General features: G+C 37.3%; 2 protein-coding genes across 2 annotated transcripts in view; one reads left to right on the forward strand and one right to left on the reverse strand.

Annotated features, from left to right (window-relative positions):
* EEIG2 (EEIG family member 2) overlaps nucleotides 1-12,120 on the reverse strand; it is a 37,382-nt gene extending 25,262 nt beyond the window's left edge. The window contains exon 1 of the mRNA XM_007431545.3: nucleotides 11,570-12,120. Coding sequence (XP_007431607.3) covers nucleotides 11,570-11,718 — 149 coding nt within the window. The 5' untranslated portion in view covers nucleotides 11,719-12,120. The remainder of the gene's footprint in view (nucleotides 1-11,569) is intronic.
* A 233-nt stretch (nucleotides 12,121-12,353) lies between these two features.
* SLC25A24 (solute carrier family 25 member 24) overlaps nucleotides 12,354-20,943 on the forward strand; it is a 40,787-nt gene continuing 32,197 nt past the window's right edge. Inside the window, exons 1-2 of the mRNA XM_088154589.1 lie at nucleotides 12,354-12,477; nucleotides 17,131-17,186. The gene's annotated coding sequence lies outside the window, so the exon portion shown is untranslated. The remainder of the gene's footprint in view (nucleotides 12,478-17,130; nucleotides 17,187-20,943) is intronic.

Here is a 20,943-nt window from a genome sequence, read left to right on the forward strand (position 1 = left end):
GCTCCTCAAAAGAGAAGACAAATTGAAAGACACAGATCTTTTTCAAAAACAGACATGATTTGGATTTCAAAGAATTTGGCCACTAAGGTTTCTAAAGTACAGATATTACCAAAGACTTTTTTGGATCACTTTGTGTGAGTTTGATTTATAAAAGAAAATCTAATTCTTTTAGATGGAGACTGAATGAAACACTGGTACAGAAAGAAAAAATAGTGGAGGATTGTAAAAAGAAACTAAAATAATTTTTTGAAAATAATTTAGGTAAAGGCACTGATTTAAGAATGGTTTGGGATGCAAGTAAAGCTTTTAGTAAAGGTAATTTTTTACAATGTAATAGTGAACTTAAAAAGAAGAGTCAAGAGAAAACACAAGCTATTTTAGATGAAATAAAGAGAAAAGAGGAAGAACTAAAATCTCCAGAGAAGATAAGTATTTATCAGCAAATTAAGCTTCTAGAACTGCAATCATCTATGTTAACAGTAAGAGAAATGGAAATAAAAATGGATTACACAAAGCAAAATATTTTTGAGTTTGCAAATAAACCAGGGAAGTGGCTAGCATATAAAATATGAACAGAAAATGGTATTAAAATTACAAGAGGGAGATACTGTATTAATAGACAATTCCGCAATACAAAAATCATTCCATCAATATTATTCCAATTTATATAAAGGAAGTGACATCTTGTGAAAGAAAATAGATGAATATCTAAAGAAACAAAATTTACTGAGGATTACAGAAGCACAGAGACAGATTATGAACGGACCTATAACAATAAGGGAAGTTTGCAAAGCTATAAAAAAGATTTAACTAGGAAAGGTGCCTGGACCAGATGGAGTATCAGGATCTCATTATAAATGCTTTGAGGATGAACTTTTACAACCTTCACAAAACACAATGAATTCTATCTTACAGGGAGGAAAGAGGCCAGAGAGTTGGAAAGAGGCCAATATAGCATTAATACCTAAAGAGGGACAAGATTTGACTATAACAAGAAACCATAGGACAATATCATTATTGAATAATGATTACAAGTTGTTTACAACTATTTTAGCTGACAGACCAAAAATAATTTTGCAAGGATTTATTCATGAGGATCAATGTGTGTTTTTAACTAAAAGACAGTTAAAGGACAATGTTAGAAATGTGTTGGACATTTTGGAATATTTGGAGCAAAATAATGAAAAACAAGCTGGATTAATCTTCTTAGATGCAGAGAAGGCCTTTGACAATTTGAATTGGGCTTTCTTGTTTAAAGTTCTGGAAGATATTAATTTTGGAGAGAACTTTATAAAATGGGTAAATTCGATCTACACTTCACAGAAAGTACAAATAATGTAGATCTAACAAAACCCTGTGAGATACAAAAAAGGACAAGACAGGGATGCCCACTGTCCCCTCTCTTGTTTACTTAGGTTCTGGAAATATTGCATAGAGATAGAAGACAAGATGAGAGGATTGTGGGAGTAAAGATTAAAAAAGGGCTCTTGCAGATGACTTGGTGTTGGTTCTGGAAGATCCATTAAAGGGAATTGAAACATTAATGGGCAAATTAAAAGAATTTGGTGCATTAGCAGATTTTAAGATTAATAAACAGAAGATGAAGATGTTAACAAAAACAAAATGAAAACAGAAGATCAAGCAGAATTGATGAATAAAGTGAGTTTTAAGATTGAGAAGAAGATAAAATATCATACAAATATGAGTTGTATGTTATTTCAAAATAATTATATTAAGATATGGAATGAAGTTAAAAATGTATGTTAAGATGGGAGAAATTACAATTGTATTGTTGGGGAGAATTTCTGTATAAAAATGAATGTTTTACCTAGAATGATATTTCTGTTTCAGACAATATTTGTTTTGACAACTGATGCATCATTTAAACAGTGGCAGAAGTATATATCTAAATTTGTGTGGCAGGGGAAAAAAGCATGAGTTTAATATAAGGTGCTACAAGATGCAAAGGAAAGAGGCGGATTGGGTCTACCTGATTTGAAAGTGTATTTTGTAGCAGAGTGGATGCTGCTGAGAAACAGAAGGCTTTTTGAAGGACAGGACCTGAGATTTGGGTGGCATGGATATTTGTGGTATGATGAAGTCAGGGTTAATGTGGATTTTAAAAATCATTATGTTAGACATGCCATATTGGGAATATGGAATAGATACAAATCCAATTTGTGCCCGAAAACACCTTTGTGGCTCTCAGTGCAAGAAACATTTTATAGATGAGAAATAATAAGTAAACACAAATGGCTAATTTATTGTGAGATATTAGAATTCTGTCAAGGGGAGTGTAAAATAAAATTAAGAGAAGAACTGGTGGCAGAAGTATATAATTGTCAGTGGTTCTCTTATTTATAATTATTAGAATTATTAGAAAGATTAAAAGCAAATAAAAGAGTTTATAGTTCTGAACACTGTAAGACTTCGAAAGAGAATTGTGTACAAATGGTGAACAGGTAATTGGTAAAATGTATAAACCTTTATTGAAATTTGAAATGGAAGAAGAACAAGTGAATGAATGTATGATGAAATAGGATAAAAAATTTAGTTATAATATACAGATGGAACAATGGGAAAATATGTGGTTGAAAGGATTGACATTTATAATTATAAATGTTGAGTTATAATTTTAAAGAGAATTTTTATAAGATGATGTACCATTGGTATATGCCATCAGAAAAATTGTCTAGAATGTATAATGGCACTTCAAATTTATGTTGGAAATGTGAACAAGAAGAAGGAACATTTTATCATGTTTGGTGTATGATTTTAAAGGTTAATATAAAACTGAAACCAGAGGTTTTTCTTTTGGGACTGATGGACAAATAGTTGGAAAAAAGTCATGGAATTTTCTTTTTGTAAATGATAACTGCAGCAAGAGTATTATATGCACAAATATGGAGAGATTTGGCATTACCCATAATGGAGGGTACTGGTTGATGAAAATGATGGAAGTTGCTGAGATGGCCAAAATGACTTTTTTGATCAGAGAAAAAGTAATATCTACATTTATTGCTGACTGGAAACCCCTTTTTGCGTGAAACAGAAAAAAATGAACTTATGATTTACGGTTTTGATGATTATATAGAATGGATTATAGAAAGAAGAGTGGTATGCTGTAACCATACACTAAGAGATAAACTTTTAATTGTACTTATAACCGCTATAAGGAAAATTGGAAGCTACTTTTTTGTATCTTTCTTCTTTCTTTCCTATTTTTACTTTTTTTTCTTGCATTTTTAGCTTTCTTTTAGCTTTCTTTCTCTTTCTTTCCTTTTTCTTACTTTATATTAGTTTGGATTAGTTTATTTTTTAAAAAAAATCTTTAATAAAATTATATATATATATATATATATATATATATAAAATAAAAAGAACTGAAGGATCTCAGTGGAGGGACTGGTTCGACACTGAGGGCGCCTTTCCTTATTACAGGTGTGAATTAGTGGACTCTTGCTAATGCTACTCACTAGGGATAAGGGTTATGGAATACTTCAGATCTGAAGATAAAAAGGTACTTCAGTGCACATAAACTGCACAGCTACCCTCCACGCTACAATCCAGAAAAAAGATACATTTGGCTTTAGGAGTTGCAGGCAGGTACTTTGCATGACTGCCTGCAATCGGAAGCCCATTTTTGCCTTTGAATCTGAAATACAGTCTACTAACTATATACAGGTAGTCCTCACTTAACAACCACATTTAGGACTGGCAACTCCATTGCTAAGCAACGTAATCATTAAGCAAGACATCATGTGACTGCGACTTGTGATTTTACTGCCAGCTTCTCCATTGACTGTGCTTGTTGGAAGCCAGCTGTAAAGTGAACAAATGGCAATCATGTGACTGTGGGATGCTGCGACGGTTGTAAAGGTCCGCTGATTGCAAAGCGCTCGAATCTCAGTCATGTGACCATGGAGATGCTGCACTAGTCATAAGTGTAAGGACCGATCGTAAAGTTACTTTTTCAACGCTATTGTAACTTCGAATGGTCGCTTCAATTGGCTGTCCTTGGTTTTGCAGTCCAGGGCAGGGGAGGTTTATTAAACTTCTGGTGGACAATTACATTTAATTAGTGAATCATATTTCGGTTGGAAATAACCTTTCTTGTTTACTTTCAGTAGGCATTTGGCCATTAAAAAGGGAAAATCTATATTAGTACATGGTTACGCTAATTAAGTTTTTATCAATGTTTATGCCAGGATGCCTTGAAGCTTCATATTTAATGTTACAAATAGTATCATTGTCCTACAATTTGGTTTGGTGTCTCATTAAGATTTTGTAAATAGATGAGTCACCTTTTTAGTGTTAGTTCATAGAGCAGGATTGGCATATTATTTCAACTACTGTTTATTTTTAGTCTTTTTTAAAACATTGCCTGTTAATTTTTCATTGCAGATTTTGTTGTTGACTGAGAATATTTAATGAAAAGATGAGTATAAATACATGAAATTTTACTTGGAAGTTAAAGCCCACTGTATTTAGCAAATACACATCATATACATTGTTCCCTTAAAGAAAGGAATGCAATTGGTTAAGGAACATAAGAACTTATCTGGATCAGAACAAAAGCCATTTATCCATTCTATTTCAACAGCCCATTCTGTGGCCTGCTGAATGCCTATGGGACACGCTTGAGCTACATTTGATTGCAATAGTACTCTCCTGCTTTCATTCCCTAGAAAGTCCATGTAAGACAGAAGGTTTAAACTTCCTGTATAGTCAGAACAGCCCTTTAAAAAAAATTTAAACATCCAGGAACAAATACAATATTTGTGAGATACTGCTGGCTTATTTGCAAGAATGAGGAAGTGTTCCAAATATTTTTAACTGAACTATACTCTGTTCTGAAAAGACCAGCTTGCGGTAATAACATTTACCAAGATAAAAGTCTGAGACATGCTAGAGCTGAGATGTAGTCCCATTGATGTTGATTAAGAGGTAAGCATATGCTTAGATCTGTAGTTTGGCTGGACTATTACAACAGAACATTTTAAAAACAACGTTTAGAGAGGTAAACAATCATCTCTATTCTAGAAACGTATTTACATGAGTCTGTAAAAGAACAACATTTCATGACATTTTAAGAGACTTGCAATACATTTGTGACATTGTGCGGACTAGAACTAATGCCATGAGATATTTAAAATGGCTATCCTAATTAACAGATGTAAGTGTACAGTAAATATTAAAACACCAGAGTTAGGATCAAGATTTGAATCCAAGCCTACAGCCAATTGGGGGCCTACTATTAAATATGAAAGCCTTCTGGACCTACTACTTTTTTCTCTTAGTTCTCTAAATGAGTAAGAGTGAAAAGGGGAAAGAAAAAGGAACAGTGAACCGCATCCTTGCTTGTCTTTCTGGAAGCAGATTTGGCTGAAACCAGCAAAAAAATTAAAATAGACAGTCAGCAAGAACAGTGACAAATGAAATTAGAACTATTCAGAGAAAAGGGCCCACTAGAGCAGCTTAGTCAAATATATCCAAAATTAAAAACTAACATTGACACTGACATATGTAATGTAAAACAAAATAATTATAAATGTTGGGACAAATATACGTAAGGCATAGTACCAATGTTGTCACCTAAGCTAAAGAAAAGATATGTTAACATAAGATAACTCATAAACTCTAAGAACTGGGATATACTTGTTAAATATATCAATCTAATACCTAATAGCCTGGAGAGTAGCTTTCTAGAGTTGGAAACATAGGTCCAATTTCCACTGAGTCAGATTTTATAGAAATAGATGTACTAATAAACTGAATGGTTCATGCTAGAGTCATGATCTAAACTATTAATATGCTAATATTAATTGGTTTAATTAGTTGGTTAATAAACCAACATTCAGATTACCAACTATTAAGTCATAACTATAATTTACAGTGGGGCAAAAAAGTATTTAGTCAGCCACCAATTGTGCAAGTTCTCCCACTTAAAAAGATGAGAGAGGCCTGTAATTTTCATCATAAGTATACCTCAACTATGAGAGACAAAATGGGGGAAAAAATCCAGAAAGTCACATTGTCTGATTTTTAAAGAATTTATTTGCAAATCATGGTGGAAAATAAGTATTTGGTCAATATCAAAAGTTCATCTCAATACTTTGTTATATATCCTTTGTTGGCAATGACAGAGGTCAAACGTTTTCTGTAAGTCTTCACAAGGTTTTCACACACTGTTGCTGGTATTTTGGCCCATTCCTCCATGCAGATCTCCTCTAGAGCAGTGATGTTTTGGGGCTGTCGCTGGGCAACACGGACTTTCAACTCCCTCCAAAGGTTTTCCATGGGGTTGAGATCTGGAGACTGGCTAGGCCACTCCAGGACCTTGAAATGCTTCTTACGAAGCCACTCCTTTGTTGCCCGGGCGGTGTGTTTGGGATCATTGTCATGCTGAAAGACCCAGCCACGTTTCATCTTCAGTGCCCTTGCTGATGGAAGGAGGTGTTCACTCAAAATCTCACGATACATGGCCCCATTCATTCTTTCCTTTACACAGATCAGTCGTCCTGGTCCCTTTGCAGAAAAACAGCCCCAAAGCATGATGTTTCCACCCCCATGCTTCACAGTAGGTATGGTGTTCTTTGGATGCAACTCAGCATTCTCTCTCCTCCAAACACGACGAGTTGAATTTAGACCAAAACGTTCTACTTTGGTTTCATCTGACCATATGACATTCTCCCAATCCTCTTCTGGATCATCCAAATGCTCTCTAGCAAACTTCAGACGGGCCCAGACATGTACTGGCTAAAGCAGGGGGACATGTCTGGCACTGCAGGATTTGAGTCCCTGGCAGCGTAGTGTGTTACTGATGGTAGCCTTTGTTACTTTGGTCCCAGCTCTCTGCAGGTCATTCACTAGTTCCCCCCCATGTGGTTCTGGAATTTTTGCTCACCGTTCTTGTGATCATTTTGACCCCACAGGGTGAGATCTTGCATGGAGCCCCAGATCGAGGGAGATTATCAGTGGTCTTGTATGTCTTCCATTTTCTAATTATTGCTCCCACAGTTGATTTCTTCACACCAAGCTGCTTGTCTATTGCAGATTCAGTCTTCCCAGCCTGGTGCAGGTCTACAATTTTGTTTCTGGTGTCCTTCAACAGCTCTTTGGTCTTGGCCATAGTGGAGTTTGGAGTGTGACTGTTTGAGGTTGTGGACAGGTGTCTTTTATACTGATAACAAGGTCAAACAGGTGCCATTATTACAGGTAACGAGTGGAGGACAGAGGAGCCTCTTAAAGAAGTAGTTACAGGTCTGTGAGAGCCAGACATCTTGCTTGTTTGTAGGTGACCAAATACTTATTTTCCACCATGATTTGCAGATAAATTCTTTAAAAATCAGACAATGTGATTTTCTGGATTTCCCCCCCCCCCATTTTGTCTCTCATAGTTGAGGTATACCTATGATGAAAATTACAGGCCTCTCTCATCTTTTTAAGTGGGAGAACTTGCATAACTGGTGGCTGACTAAATACTTTTTTGCCCCACTGTAAAGCTGAAGTATCTTCTCCCCATGTTTTAAAAATCTTTACCATAAGCCTTTCTATGTACTAGAATGCATTATACTGTATATGAATGTGCAAAAGCCTTACTGGATCAGGCCAACAGCCCATAGAATCCATCATGCTATGTCAACTAGTAGCCAACCAAATGCATTCAGGAAGGTTACAAGCATGGATATGTGGGTGACACTCCTCTTCTACTATTGTAGAGGGAAGAGGGAATGGCCTTGAGGAACAGAAGGAAGAGCCACTACCAAGCCACAGTCAGATAAAAGGGGCCTGAGCCCGGGCCAAGAATGTAACGTGAGTAAATGTTTCAGACAAGACCCTCCTTAGTTCACATGAAGATAAAGGGAGGGAAGGGGAAAGCGCATTCAGACTTGCAAGATTCTGTTACTAACGCTTTACAATAATAGTACTGACCTACATGACATTGGTTTTATAGTCTGGTCTAGCTTGAAGGGCTGACAACTGTTGCTCTCTAGCAGCTGGTAAGGTATATTGCCTTCAGGCCAGAGGCAATAAATATCATCAAAACTAACAGCCAGTGCTGTTCTTCCATGAATTTTACTATATGCACTTATTAATTCACACCTGGAAGTAATAAATAAGCAGTCCAAGAACATATTTAATAACATTTTCTAAAAGAAAATTAATTTTGCCTCATGTATGAGTTCACTCTGGCAAAGTTGCACTATACTCTCAGACCTCACAGTATTTTTCTTTTCTTTTTTTAATAATTACAATATAAGAAAACTAGTTTTGTGTTCAAAATGCTACATAAATCTTTAGCTTTGTTTTTCCTCAGGTGCTGAAGCAAGTAAGGGGTTGAATTCAGGTTATTTATTTCTACCCAGCAATAAAACTAAAAGACAACACAGTGACTGAAAATTCGGTTATGTGACGTGTGCTATATTTTACAGACATATGTTCCCCTTTTCAACTATTTCTGTGGGACTCTTCCTAACAGAAATATAGTCCTGATGGCAGGGCAAGATGATCTCCTTCGTGATCACAGGACAGTGTTCACGGCATTGCAATAAATGTCAAATTCGGTGGCATTCTATCCACCAACAGGGAAACTGCATTTTTAAACAACAGAATATCGAGCAGTGTGTGCTATTGTTGGAGCGCGTGCTTGGTTTGCCCCACTTCTCAGTTCCTGTGATCTCACTGCAGGGATGTAATTGTATGGAGCCCAAATAAAATATAGCTGTCATGTCAGTTTAAGGGACTTAAAAGGCAAAGAAGGTAAGGCTACAGAAACATTAGCGATTTGTTCTTTCTTATTTTTCTTCAAGGGGGAAGGGAGTGGTTATATATAGTGGCATTCCACTTTTCATCCTGCTTTATGTATGCAAAGAAATGACATTTCTGATACATTTATATATATATGAATTATATATATATATATATATATATATATATATATGAATTATATATATATAATTCAGAACTTTCGGTTTGGATTTACTGTGCTGCATTACATATATCAAAGCTACTGGTCAATAAAATGTACCTCTGGCTCAGGAAATAGTGTGCATTTTCATTTACTACAACAAGAAAATGCATTGTAATTGACACACACATACTATTGAAATAGAAAGTATTTCTGCATATAAAATATATGGTAGGCAGGAGCTATTAACTTTGATATCATTTCAAATACAAGAAGGAACTGCATATGCTGAATAAATTATCTGGTCAAAATTCCGCACCTAAAAATGGGATGTTTTAATGTTCAGCTTGTCATAAGAACGTTCTTAAGAACACTGCAGGCAACGCCTTAAACTTTCATCATCATTCAACTTTAATATTTCATCACAACCATCACAATTAAAATAATCAGAGCTACAATACACCATATTCATTGAAAACTGGATTTCCTACTGATATCACTGTATAAGGGTACAAAGATAACATTTTCCCCATTTTAAAGATGTATAGTTCAATTTATAGCTGTGTATCACTTGTGAGAGGGAAAGTCTGAAGCTGATTCATGATCCATACTTTCCTAAATAATTCCCCTACAATTTAGCACCATGATTATTGGCACTGTAAATTTTAAGGAAATCAGTACCAACTGCTAGGCTAGAGTCACCAACTTAACATTGTGAACCTGCTGGTTCTAAGTAGTACATGCACTTTTTCTTATCTGAAGTTTAACCTTTTTAGTCTTTCAGGTAAATAATATAATCCAAAGGGGCAAAATATAAAGATCTTTCATGTTTAATGAAAGACTAACATTTATCACAGATTTTAGATCTCTTTCTCTCTCGCTCTCATCATCTGAACATAACAGTGGATCAAATCCACTGGTAATGAGGCAAAGCAGATTTTGTCAAATGAATATTAAAAATATATTGGAAAAAATCTTCATGTTTAACGCACTTCAAAGACAAGTGCTGCCTATAGCTTTGTATTCATTATTTCCACAAGTTAGTAAAACAGCAACAATCAAGCATACATTATGTTGAAAGACGAACAGCACCCGTCAAATAATAATAGATAAGGATCAAATAGTTACATGTTATTAAAACTGATACCAAAATTATACACATACTAAGGAAATGAGACCCGATTTCATGAATTTTCAATGTTTTACACAACTGCATTTATTCTAGGTTACTTAAAGAACTGAAGAACCTCAATGAGTTTTTTGCCTTTTCATTTTGAAATAGCAAATCCAACAGCCATATCTCAAATTGGTTCTGAAAGTTCCCTCTGTTTCACAAGTATACACCAGTAGGCACACAGTACCCAGATAGTTAGCAACACTTAGCCAAACTCAAAAAACTAAGCAGGATTGGATGGGAGATTCCAGGAAATATCTGAATAGGATGCTAGACTGGGAAGCTGAAAAAACATTCAGGAAAAATGCAGTGTCAGACCACTCCTGTATTGTTGCCAATACAAATAGATGGAGGAGTTACTGAAGTTATTAGGAGTCAAGCTCCAAAACAGAGCTTGCTATAAGTTCCCTAACACTATTATGTACAAATTAAAAGTAAAGGAGTCCTCAAGTCAGACTCAACTCCTGGTGATTTCATGGACTGCCACCTATAGGCACATATTTTGCATATAAATTTGTCTTAATATTAGAAATCTTAGAAATGAAATTAGAAATATTAGAAATCTGAAGCCTGTTATTATTAGTTTCAAAATCTCCACAGTATCACTTGCATGCCACCTAGATACCTAATAATGTACATCCTACATGTAACCTATTCATAATTCAGAGGGAGTTTTCAAAATCTGAGTTCTATAGTATGTTGCTTAAGTCAGCTAAGGTTAATAACTATTCTGTTGACCTCTTGGTGTGGTACACTGCTGTTCACAAATGGCACAAAACAAATAAACAGTTTTTTCCCTTATTCTGATCTGATTTTATAAGAAACAGGTGGGTAAAAATATCAGCTTTGAGTGTTGGACCTTACTTTTTGGTTCTTTCCAGCAGCAGAAATTCTACTGTATTTCATAAGACTGTCTTACATCTACCCGAGGACTATTCCGAGAGTTAATGAAATAATGCATACATCTTCTAGGAGGGATGTATGGAACTGTTTGCAATTCTGTTAAAGGTGCGGTCATGGCTCCTGTAAACTGAAGACTAGAGCTTCATTTGTCAAGAAACCAGAACCACTCCTCTAGGAATCCCAATACTGAACTTCAACCCTTTGGAAGAAGACGATCTGACTATCCAAGGATGAAAATGATGCTCCGCGCGGGGTCAGAGCCACTCACTTCATCACTGCTTCGCAGGCGCTTTCCCGTGAACTCAGCCCCGGCGCTGTAAACAGATCCGGGGAATGAGGATTTGAAGGGCTTGACTTAGATAGCGCTCGCGGGTCTCCAGGTCTGGTGGAGATCGATTTTGCATCCTAGCAGCGAGCGAGGAAGAGCAGCAATAGCCATCGTCCATATTATTATTCCTCCCCCAGCCAACCCCGAATGATCATTTCTTGTGGCTCCTGAAGACTAACAGGTGTCTGAGGCCACGCCAGACCCCCGGCAGCCACCTCCTGGCCGGGCTAGCGGGGGCGGAGGCGGTTCGTACCTGGAGGACTCTCCGCTGAAGCTCCCGCCGTCCAGCAGCCGCACCTTGCAGAAGAGGATCCCGTTGACGAAGGGCACCGAGGAGAGCTCGTCCAGTTCCAGCTCCACGCGGAATTTGAACTTCTTTTTCTTCATCATCATGAAAGCCATGCGAGGCGGGGCGGGCAAGGAGGCGCGCAATAAGCCAGCCGCCGCCGCAAGGGCGAAGGGAAGCCCCCCACCACCCGCCCCCCGGGCGTCCTCTGACTCCGACTAGCCCCCCGCCGCTTCCTCCATTACTACAGCTGTCGCTTCTTCGGCCCTTGTGACCAGGCAACGCGGGGGAGGAGCAGGAGGAAAAGCAGCGGGAGGCGGCGGGGGCGAAGAGAGAGAGAGAGAGAAGAAAACACACCCGCCCGCGCGCTGCTTTCACCCCAGGCAGGCGGCGCGGGCGCTGCTACGACATGCGTCTTGCTGCGCCCGCCCCAACGGGCGAAGGAGACGGCGGCCACAACCGTCCGCGTTCAAACCAGCCCGCCTCCCCTCCCCGCACGGGCTCCCTAGAGGGGAGGGAGGGAGGGCCTCTCCAGACGGTTTCTTTCCTGCCCTCCTCCGGCGTCAGTCCGTTGAGTCACGAGGGGCCCGCCGAGTGACGGGAGCGCTCTCCCCTTCTCGGGGTGGGCGCCCCTGCCGGCTCCAGCCGGCACCGAAGGCTCCCGGGGGTGAGGAGGTGGCGCGGCCGATGGGTCGGTCGGTCGGGTGGACTCCCACGGCGCCCCATCCCGCAGCGATGCCCTGTCAGCTGGAGCAGGACCCCGTAAAGCGGCGGGGTTTTAGGCATGAAGGAATGGCGAGGCTCTCGGGGACAGGCCGGTGTTGCAATCTTGTTACTCATTTCCTGACCGAACGGCGACCTCGCAGAATTCAGAGGTACGAGAGAAACAGGATTTCAACTAAAGGCATCTCTCAAGCGAAGAGAGTAATCTCAAACCCCTCGAGTTTTGGCTGTAATCCTGCACTCACTCTTCCCGGAATAATATAAATCCCTTGGAATTTAGTGACACCTTCCAAGGAGACATGCTTAGGATTGATGCTCTTCATCCTTTCATATTCTTCCATCTGAATCCAGAATAACGATTCCTGGTTCCATTTTCGGAGGCACTCCTGCAATTTAGAATTAGTATTCACTTAAAAATGAATACTCCTTTTAGCAAACCTGATTATGAGTATAAAATTTAACCTTCCTGTAAAACCACATGTTTCCTCAATATATCATCCGCTTTGCACCTGAGATGTATTTGTATTATATGATTCATAATTTGAAAAGGTTTTTTTGCACTATTCTTATGACTTTCCTGGTCTAAACGCTTGGCAGAAGTGCTGATTTCTTAACGCATTAAAGGACTTTCAATCAAGGACAAATGCCTTAAAATAGCCGGATGTTTAATATCTTAAGCAAAATACACTTAGCAAAAATGTAACACTATTAGGACACATCAGTATCATTATTCACTTTAAGATATCATCTAAGAGGAGACAAGTGGAAGAATGTTGTGTTTTACACAGTTAAACAGACCACTAATTACTTTTACAGTATTAGAATATTTCACTTTTTCTCCAAAACACTCAAGGCAATGTTTTTATCCCCACACCCTCCCATTATATCCTTGGGTTAACCTTACAAAATAGATTATGTGGGAGAGAGCACCTGGCAGCGAAGGGATCTGAACACTGCAAAAATTTAAACCATGAACATGAAGGAATGTGAAATTAGATCTCTCACATCATAGTCATGCTTATTACATTAATGCCAAGGTAGGTAATTCCTGGTATGTATATTTTCAAGTGTGTGGTTACTGTATTATAAACCCTTCATGTTAAAGAGCATAAATAAGTTATCTTCCAGCTAGTTCCCAATAGTCAGACAGATTGTAAGATAGCTGAGAAATAGGACCAATATTGACTTTAAAGCTGTGCAACAGGGACTCTGGACAATTTGCCAATGGGGGTGTGTGCCAATGAGTGGATATCTCTTCTCCCTCATGCCTGTTGCCAGTAATTTACTCAGGAAGTTATAGCAGAATAGGTGTGGGCCCTCAGCTAGATAATGGATCTCAAGAAGATTATAATATGACTAATATTGATCCTGAACAAAAGCCAGGTTTATATAGACATTAATGGACTGATATTTCATGGCTGGAGTTAGTGGGTAGGCTTGGTAGAGTTATACAACCTAAGCCCTAAACTATGGTTTACAAACTACGGGAGCTGAATTTGCACTGTAAAGGATTCAGTGCCCTGTGGAAAGTAAAGGGCTATATGTATGTTGGAAGGTGGGAAAAGGGGCATAAACCTTACACACACACACTTCTAAATTACAGTCATGTTTATTATTATGGTGCTTTTCAAGTAAATAATTTGTGGTTAGCTTAACAAATTATACATACATTTCTATACAGAGCTTTCTTCAGTTTCTTAACTGTCTTTCTCCCTGATTCACACAGGTGTTTCTTATCACAACAGATATATGCCATTAGGTAGCTTCATTATTTCCTCTCAGGCTTAATTTTAGCCTAGAGAGGAGGAGTGAAAGAAGGAAAAATAACTCTTTCCCTGAACTTCTTGGAATCATAGCACCTTGGTCAAGTTTTCCTTGCTACCTCCTGGTCTGTCCTTTCCAGCATATGAGAGAGGAAATAGAAACAGAAGCAAGCAAAAGCATGAAACTGTCCCCAGTATAGTGCCAGTAGGATCTACAGTATATACCTACCGCCAGCTTCCTTAGTACCTTCCAAGCTCTGTGCCCCACCTGATTTTACTTTTGTGGATTTATTTTACTTTAACAAAAGCTTCAAGTCTGATCTTTAGTTCCACTACAGTCCAGTGCTTTGTTTGGAAGTGTGCCTGCTTCTCTAGAAAAAAGCAAAAGACAGCCTTTGGTGAAAAGCAGAGAACTTGCACTTTGCTTGTTCCTGGTTTAATAATTTTTCATCTATCTACCAGGTCACCCCCTTGGATACTTGTTTTCTTAATAACCATCACCATTATTGCATCACATGTCTTCAAACTTTTCAGCCCATGGGGACATTTGGAATTTTGAGAACATGTCATATGAATTTTAAAAAAGAAGGTTCTATGGAGATTGTGGAAAACAGCATTTACAGAAGGCAAATTAATAAGGCTGCTCCCTATGATCTGCTCTAACCACTTTTCACCAGAACCTGAGATCTACCAACTGGATTTGAATTCAACAATTATTGAATTCAAAACTTTGATCTGTAGCAGACCTGAATCTCATAATAATGTACAAAAATTAGTTTATCTAAAGTTTTTATAATTATAGCAATATAATTTAGAATGGTGGGGTGGTAATTATCTATTTATTTTTAAATAAATTATAAATTTATTTATAAATATATTGCCCCCTTTTCATCCCAAATGGATTATTACTATTGCAGATCAGATGACTGGAAGTTAGAAAGATTACTGATCTTTCATGTTTTGAAACATAGCTATTTCTGAATAACCCAACTCAATATTTAGAATAATTTTATTCTGCAGTAAATAAGAGCATTTCCTATTCTTTTAAACTGAAAAGTATAGACTTTTTAAATAGCCCAATGTTATACCTCCCTCTGCTGGGTTCACAGTGTAAATACTGAGAAGTTAAAATAGCATTAAAAATGTAAAATGCATGAAATTGCTCAAACCTTTGAATTTCAGAGGCTCAGATATTTTTTAATTTGTAATTATTATCTGATTTGTGGGGTCCTTGGTGCTCTTGGGGCTTGGTTGTTTCATTACTCAACCAGGTAACACCATCAGTGCAAGTGATGTGGGGTTTGCTCCCTGTTTATATACAGTAGCTTGCCCTGGCAGTTTTGGTGGAGGTGTTGTTTTCTCTTTGGTAGTTCCTTGACTTGTTATTTTTTATTGTTTTCTGCTTGATTGTTTGCCTGGTGTAAATCCCTGCTTATCTAGGTGTTGGCTGCTGGAGATGATGTGTTCTAGTCTTTTTGTTTCCTTCTTAGCTTTTTTATTGTCTCTTTTGAATGGTATGTAAATATGGTTTATTTCTTTGTATCTGTTGATGGTTGATTCATCTGAATGCCAAGCTTCCAGGAATTCCCTAGCATTTTTGGATTTAGCTTGGTCTACGACGCTCACTGTTTCCCAGTTAAAACTATGGTTGAGTCTGTCCATGTGTTGTGAGATTAAGGAGTTTTCATTGTGTCTTCTGACTGATGGTTGGTGTTCATGGATGTGCTCTGCTAGTCTTCTGCCTGTCTGTCCTATAGTATGTGGTAGATGACTCCTGTTTTTTCTTGTTGGGCTACTGGACTTTTGGCTTACTTAAGATGTTCTGGAGGGCTTTAGTTGGATTGTGTGCTACGGTAATGCTGTGTGGTTGTAATGTTTTTGATGTATGGTAGTATTATCCTTTTCATAGCTTGTGTTGGTTGTGCTGTAGTGGGTTGAGTGGTCAGGCACTTTTTGATAAAGTTGCATGGGTATCCATTTTGTTAGAAGATATTGTAAAGGCGGTCTGTTTCCTTTTTCGGGTGTTCTGGGTTACTGCAGTGCGTTTGTTTTTATTAACTGATTTCTATGAAGTATATTTCTATTTACTCTTCCAGAATCAGTGCTCTGGTGGTTCATACAATGTCCCCATACATCTTACATTGATATCTGCAGCCAATACTTCCCACAACCTGTGCATATATTTAAAGGTTTTCCATGCAAAGTAGGGCCTTGCACTGAACAAGGGCCCTTCCTCACACAGAAGAGGTCTACCTGCAACTACACCATTTGAACATATAAAAAGTGCAGCTATTTTTTTTGCTTTGGGTACAATAAAGGGATGTATATACAGTTGTGCTAGTCTATATGGTTAGGTTAACTTACATGATTGTCATGTGCTTTTTACTGTGAATATTCTTATTCCACACAGAGCTGTATCATCTTCTTAAACATTGTGAATTATTATTAATGCACTTATGAATTGATCATTTCTGGCTTCAAAAGGTTTCAGGCAATCTCAGATGGTAACTGTTAAATAATCTGTTTCATATGTAACCTGACTGTGCATTACTAACTTGTTTTCTTCTCATTCCTCCCTTCCCAATTTAACTCCTAGGTCAGTCTAGCCACTTTATGCATCTGGTGAAGTGAGCCGCAGCTCATAATAAAATTTGTTAGAAAAGATGCTTCCAGATTCCTTCTGACTTTTTATCACCATAGACTAACATGGCTCTCCTCCTACAATAGTTTGTTTTTCCTATTATTATGGGGCTGGACTTGATAGCCTTGTATTAGAAATTTCTCCTTTATGAGATCATTTAGGAACAGAGATCAGGACGTTTATCAATAGAAGCAGATTTTTTTTTCTATTGCTGCAATAACAAAACCTAAAAAGGGGCAGGAATGCAATCCTCTTACATAGATTTTTGAAGATCAAAGTATACATGTAATCCATGAAGTCAGAATTAGTGCAGTAATGAAGATGGGATTACGCAGACAACAGTTTTAATAAGAATACAGAGGCTGTGTGTTAGAATAATGCTTACTGCCTTTCGTTTTCAGATGGAGCAGTGAAAGTGGTACAGGCTGGAAACTGGAAGTGGTATTATGCAAGATTGGTAAGGACATAATTTTTCCCCTTTGCACATATAGAAAGGACTACTTAACCAGCTGAGATAACAGGTGTAAGCTTTGCATTATAAATTCTTCCACAACATGCTTAGAAAGAGTTATATAGCAAGCTTTGTGGATTGCATCATTGTATTGTAAACCATTGTCACCTCTGAGCCTTTTATCTGTATTTCTACTTGTAACAATTAAGATAAAGGGTACAGCACAAGAGTTACCTAGTCTAGCGCCAGCTTTGGGGATGGGAAGGAACAAGTGTACTGGAAATGTTTCCCCTAAAAATATACATAGGAAAGGATCAACTGCCTGAATCCCCAAGTTATGGACAAGTTATATCATCAAAACATTCCCAGATATTTTTTCATAGGGACCCTGTCCCTATTATAGTTAAAAATATCCTTGTCATTGAATCAATTGTCTGAAGTTGTGACCAAATCACTAATAAAGTATGCTACCAAGCCATCACCAGGTGTTATTGTTTATACTTTCTTAAGAAAAGTATGAAAAGTTGGCAGAAGTCCCCAGTCTGAACCTTGGTGTAGACTCAAAGTCCCAGATGCACAACTGCTGGGTCCAGGGGTTCCATCTGCTGCCATTTCTTTGGATTTTCTGGCAAGCTGAAGGAATGTAGCTTGGTATATCTTTCATTTTTCTCTATAACTTTTTAAATATTCATTCAATAAAACCCTTTTTGGCATTTCACCCTGCTTTGAGCATGTTCTCTCTGAATCCTAAATAACTTATTGGCTACCAGTGTGAACAGAAAAGCATATACATATATGTACTGTTTGTACAAGAGGAGAAACAAAGGAAATCATATTTCCTTCTTTTTATCTGAAATTAAGGTGGTAATGATAGTGTCAGAGGGGTCCCGATTGTCAGATTAAATTCAACAGAAACAAAAAGAATAGATTTTATTTCATTGTGACAAGCTTTAATATTTGGAAAACTCCTAACCAGAACTGTATTTCAATAATTAAAAAAATACTGTATTTCAGTAACTTATAAAAGAATGCCTGAAATTTTCTAAGTAATGTGTAAAGATTAAAAACTACAATATAATAAATATTGTTAAAAAAGAAAAAAGAGATATAGACAAGGTACAAGAAGAAAAGCAGATACATATATGTTTAATGTTCAAGTGGCATTGCCATTTGAACAGTATTTAAAAAAGTAATGACAATGGGTTGCAGTTGAATCAGAGGAGTGGGAAATGTTCTTTCATCCATCCATCTTCTACAGTCAAGTTGAACAGCTGATAATATGACATTTCTGGCAGTTTGGTCCCAGCCAATGGTTGGATCCATGGAATCCAAGCATATGATTTTCTTAAATAACAACAGTAGCAGTAGTGATACTTGAATGATTCAGAATCCAGTAGAAGAGGATATATGTAACTCAGGGTTCAACTGTTGGGTTCTTGGTTCTCAGCAATCAGAACCAAGAACCTAACAATGATTCAAAAGGTATGTTTGCTTTAATATAGCTAAAAAAATAGATGTTAACTGTTCAGGCAGAAATGTTTCATTGGCAGAAAGGGGATTATGAGTGACTCACTGGCTCAGAATTCACATTACTTATTTATTTATACTTTCATATCTGATTTAATTGTAGTTCTCTGAAGTCCTACTTAATGTCTATGCTTTTACTGTTTTTAAAATTATAAATGGTTGTAGCATGGTGAAGAATACATTTCAGATTTTCAACCTGGAGCTCTCCAGATATGTTGAGCTTAAAGCTCCCAGATTCTAAGAATTTGGCTGTACTTATGGGAACTATTATTCTAAATAGCAACAACAAACAGGCATTTGGAGGGCTCCAGGTAAAGTCTGATCTGTGGTACTGGATTGATTCCCCATCTGTGGTGGCTGCACATCAGGTCAGTCACTGAGCTTTTATATTGGCCTCTTCAGACCCATTCCCTTTTTAAATATTTGCTCCAGTAATAAAAATGTAAATGAAGTCACCCTTTGCCATGGCATTTGTCTATTCTTCAACTTTTAAAGCATTAGCCACATAATGGATTCTTTGTGCATTTGGGCATCAAACGATACTGTTTGGCTGGCAACTCTAGTTTATGCAATGCTGTGCTGACTCTACAGAAGCTCAGCATCAGCTTTAATAATTTTCTTTACTCCATGCAGAGTGGTAAATTTGATTTGTAGAATGAAGTATTTTCAGGTTTTTTATAATAAATCACAAAATGGGAGAGTTGTTCTGATTAATTTATATTATAGACTGCAATTTAAGGTCATGTTTCATTAGCAATCAGCAAATAATTCATTTCATCATCTGTTCCCCTATGCCATAGAGAAATGCTACTATTATCAGGCTCTATAATTTTTGTAGCTATTATTCTGAATATTCTGTATCTACAGTGGATCAATTTTTCTTTATGTATACCTGAAGCTATCCTTTTCCAGTGGTTTTGTTGCTCAATATTATAAAATTTCACTCATGAAAGACAGAGTTTGACTGTTATTCCAAATCTGATTACAGCTCTTTACCTTGATTTTGATATATAATATGTATGTATTTGAAACCAGGGCCTAATGCATGAATAAAGGAACACTTCCATTTTTTTCCCTACCTAGACATTCTGTAGACTATTTCACATTACACAGAGAAGATTGAGATTTATTTTTCAGGTTTAGTGTGTCATGTGTCCTTGGTGTGTATTTCTGTCATACATATGTTTACCACTTTCACATACTGTCAGTTCTCATATAGCACAATAGTTGTGTTCCTAGAAACTCTTGTGCTAGGCAAAATTGTGCAATATAAATAACAATGCACAGGAAAAAATATGGTTAGGGATAGACTGCTCAAAAATGAAAACACATTTGTAACTAAAACTTACCAAACACTATAAATGATCCTAACACCATTGAAAAACATGTTACCGTATACTCATAATTTAATAATGCAGATTTAGAGTCTTACCTTGAAAAGAAGTGGTGATAGCTGATAGGGTATCAAGCTGCAGAATTATGGGGATAATGACAGAAGATGATCTTCTATCTCTTTCTTTGGTGTTTGCTTAAAAAACACATCTAGAATCTGTTGTTTTGGCATCTTCCTTTTCTCATAAAGAAAATGCTTATATGGCCCCAAATAAGATTGAATTCTATAGTCTGCTATTCTGCTCCTTTCTGGATTATAATCATTATTTTCTAGCCATTGCAAGTATTTCTCAAATGCACTGAAAACTGAAGATAATGCTGAAATGGAAAGCTGTTTTATGGTGGCTTGCTGGATTTCTTCTTCCCTGCCTTCCACTTACCTCTCAGTCAAAAGTTGTTGCAAAACTTCTGTTGAAAGATCCTTTACAGCACATCTAAGTCCTCTTCCTCCACTTCATCAAACCCAGCCTGTTTTGTGAGAGCAATACAATTTGCTTTTATTTTGAGAAGCTCTTTAATAGGATTACAACTTTTAAAATTATGAATAAAATCAGGTAGAAGGGGCTGCTAAACACCACACAGTCTTTTGTAATCTTATTCTAGGTCTCCACTGTAATATCAGTAGCATTCTGTATGTTGAATTGCTTCCAAAATTCAAGAACTATATGCATTCTCGCCCTCAGTAGCTGCAAACATCTTAAATATGTGCCTTGTATAATAGTGTTTAAAGGCAGCAATAACTCCTTGATGAAATGGCTAGATAAGAGAAATTGTATTAGAGGTAAAAAAAACAAAACAAAACACCATGACTTCAGTGTTTGCTGAGAGGACTGGAGGATGACTC

Source organism: Python bivittatus, unplaced genomic scaffold (genome assembly GCF_059951505.1).
Source record: "Python bivittatus isolate LINGU-HERP-01145 unplaced genomic scaffold, Pbiv_v1 ctg000700_np1212, whole genome shotgun sequence".
NCBI classification, from domain to species: Eukaryota; Metazoa; Chordata; class Lepidosauria; order Squamata; family Pythonidae; genus Python; species Python bivittatus.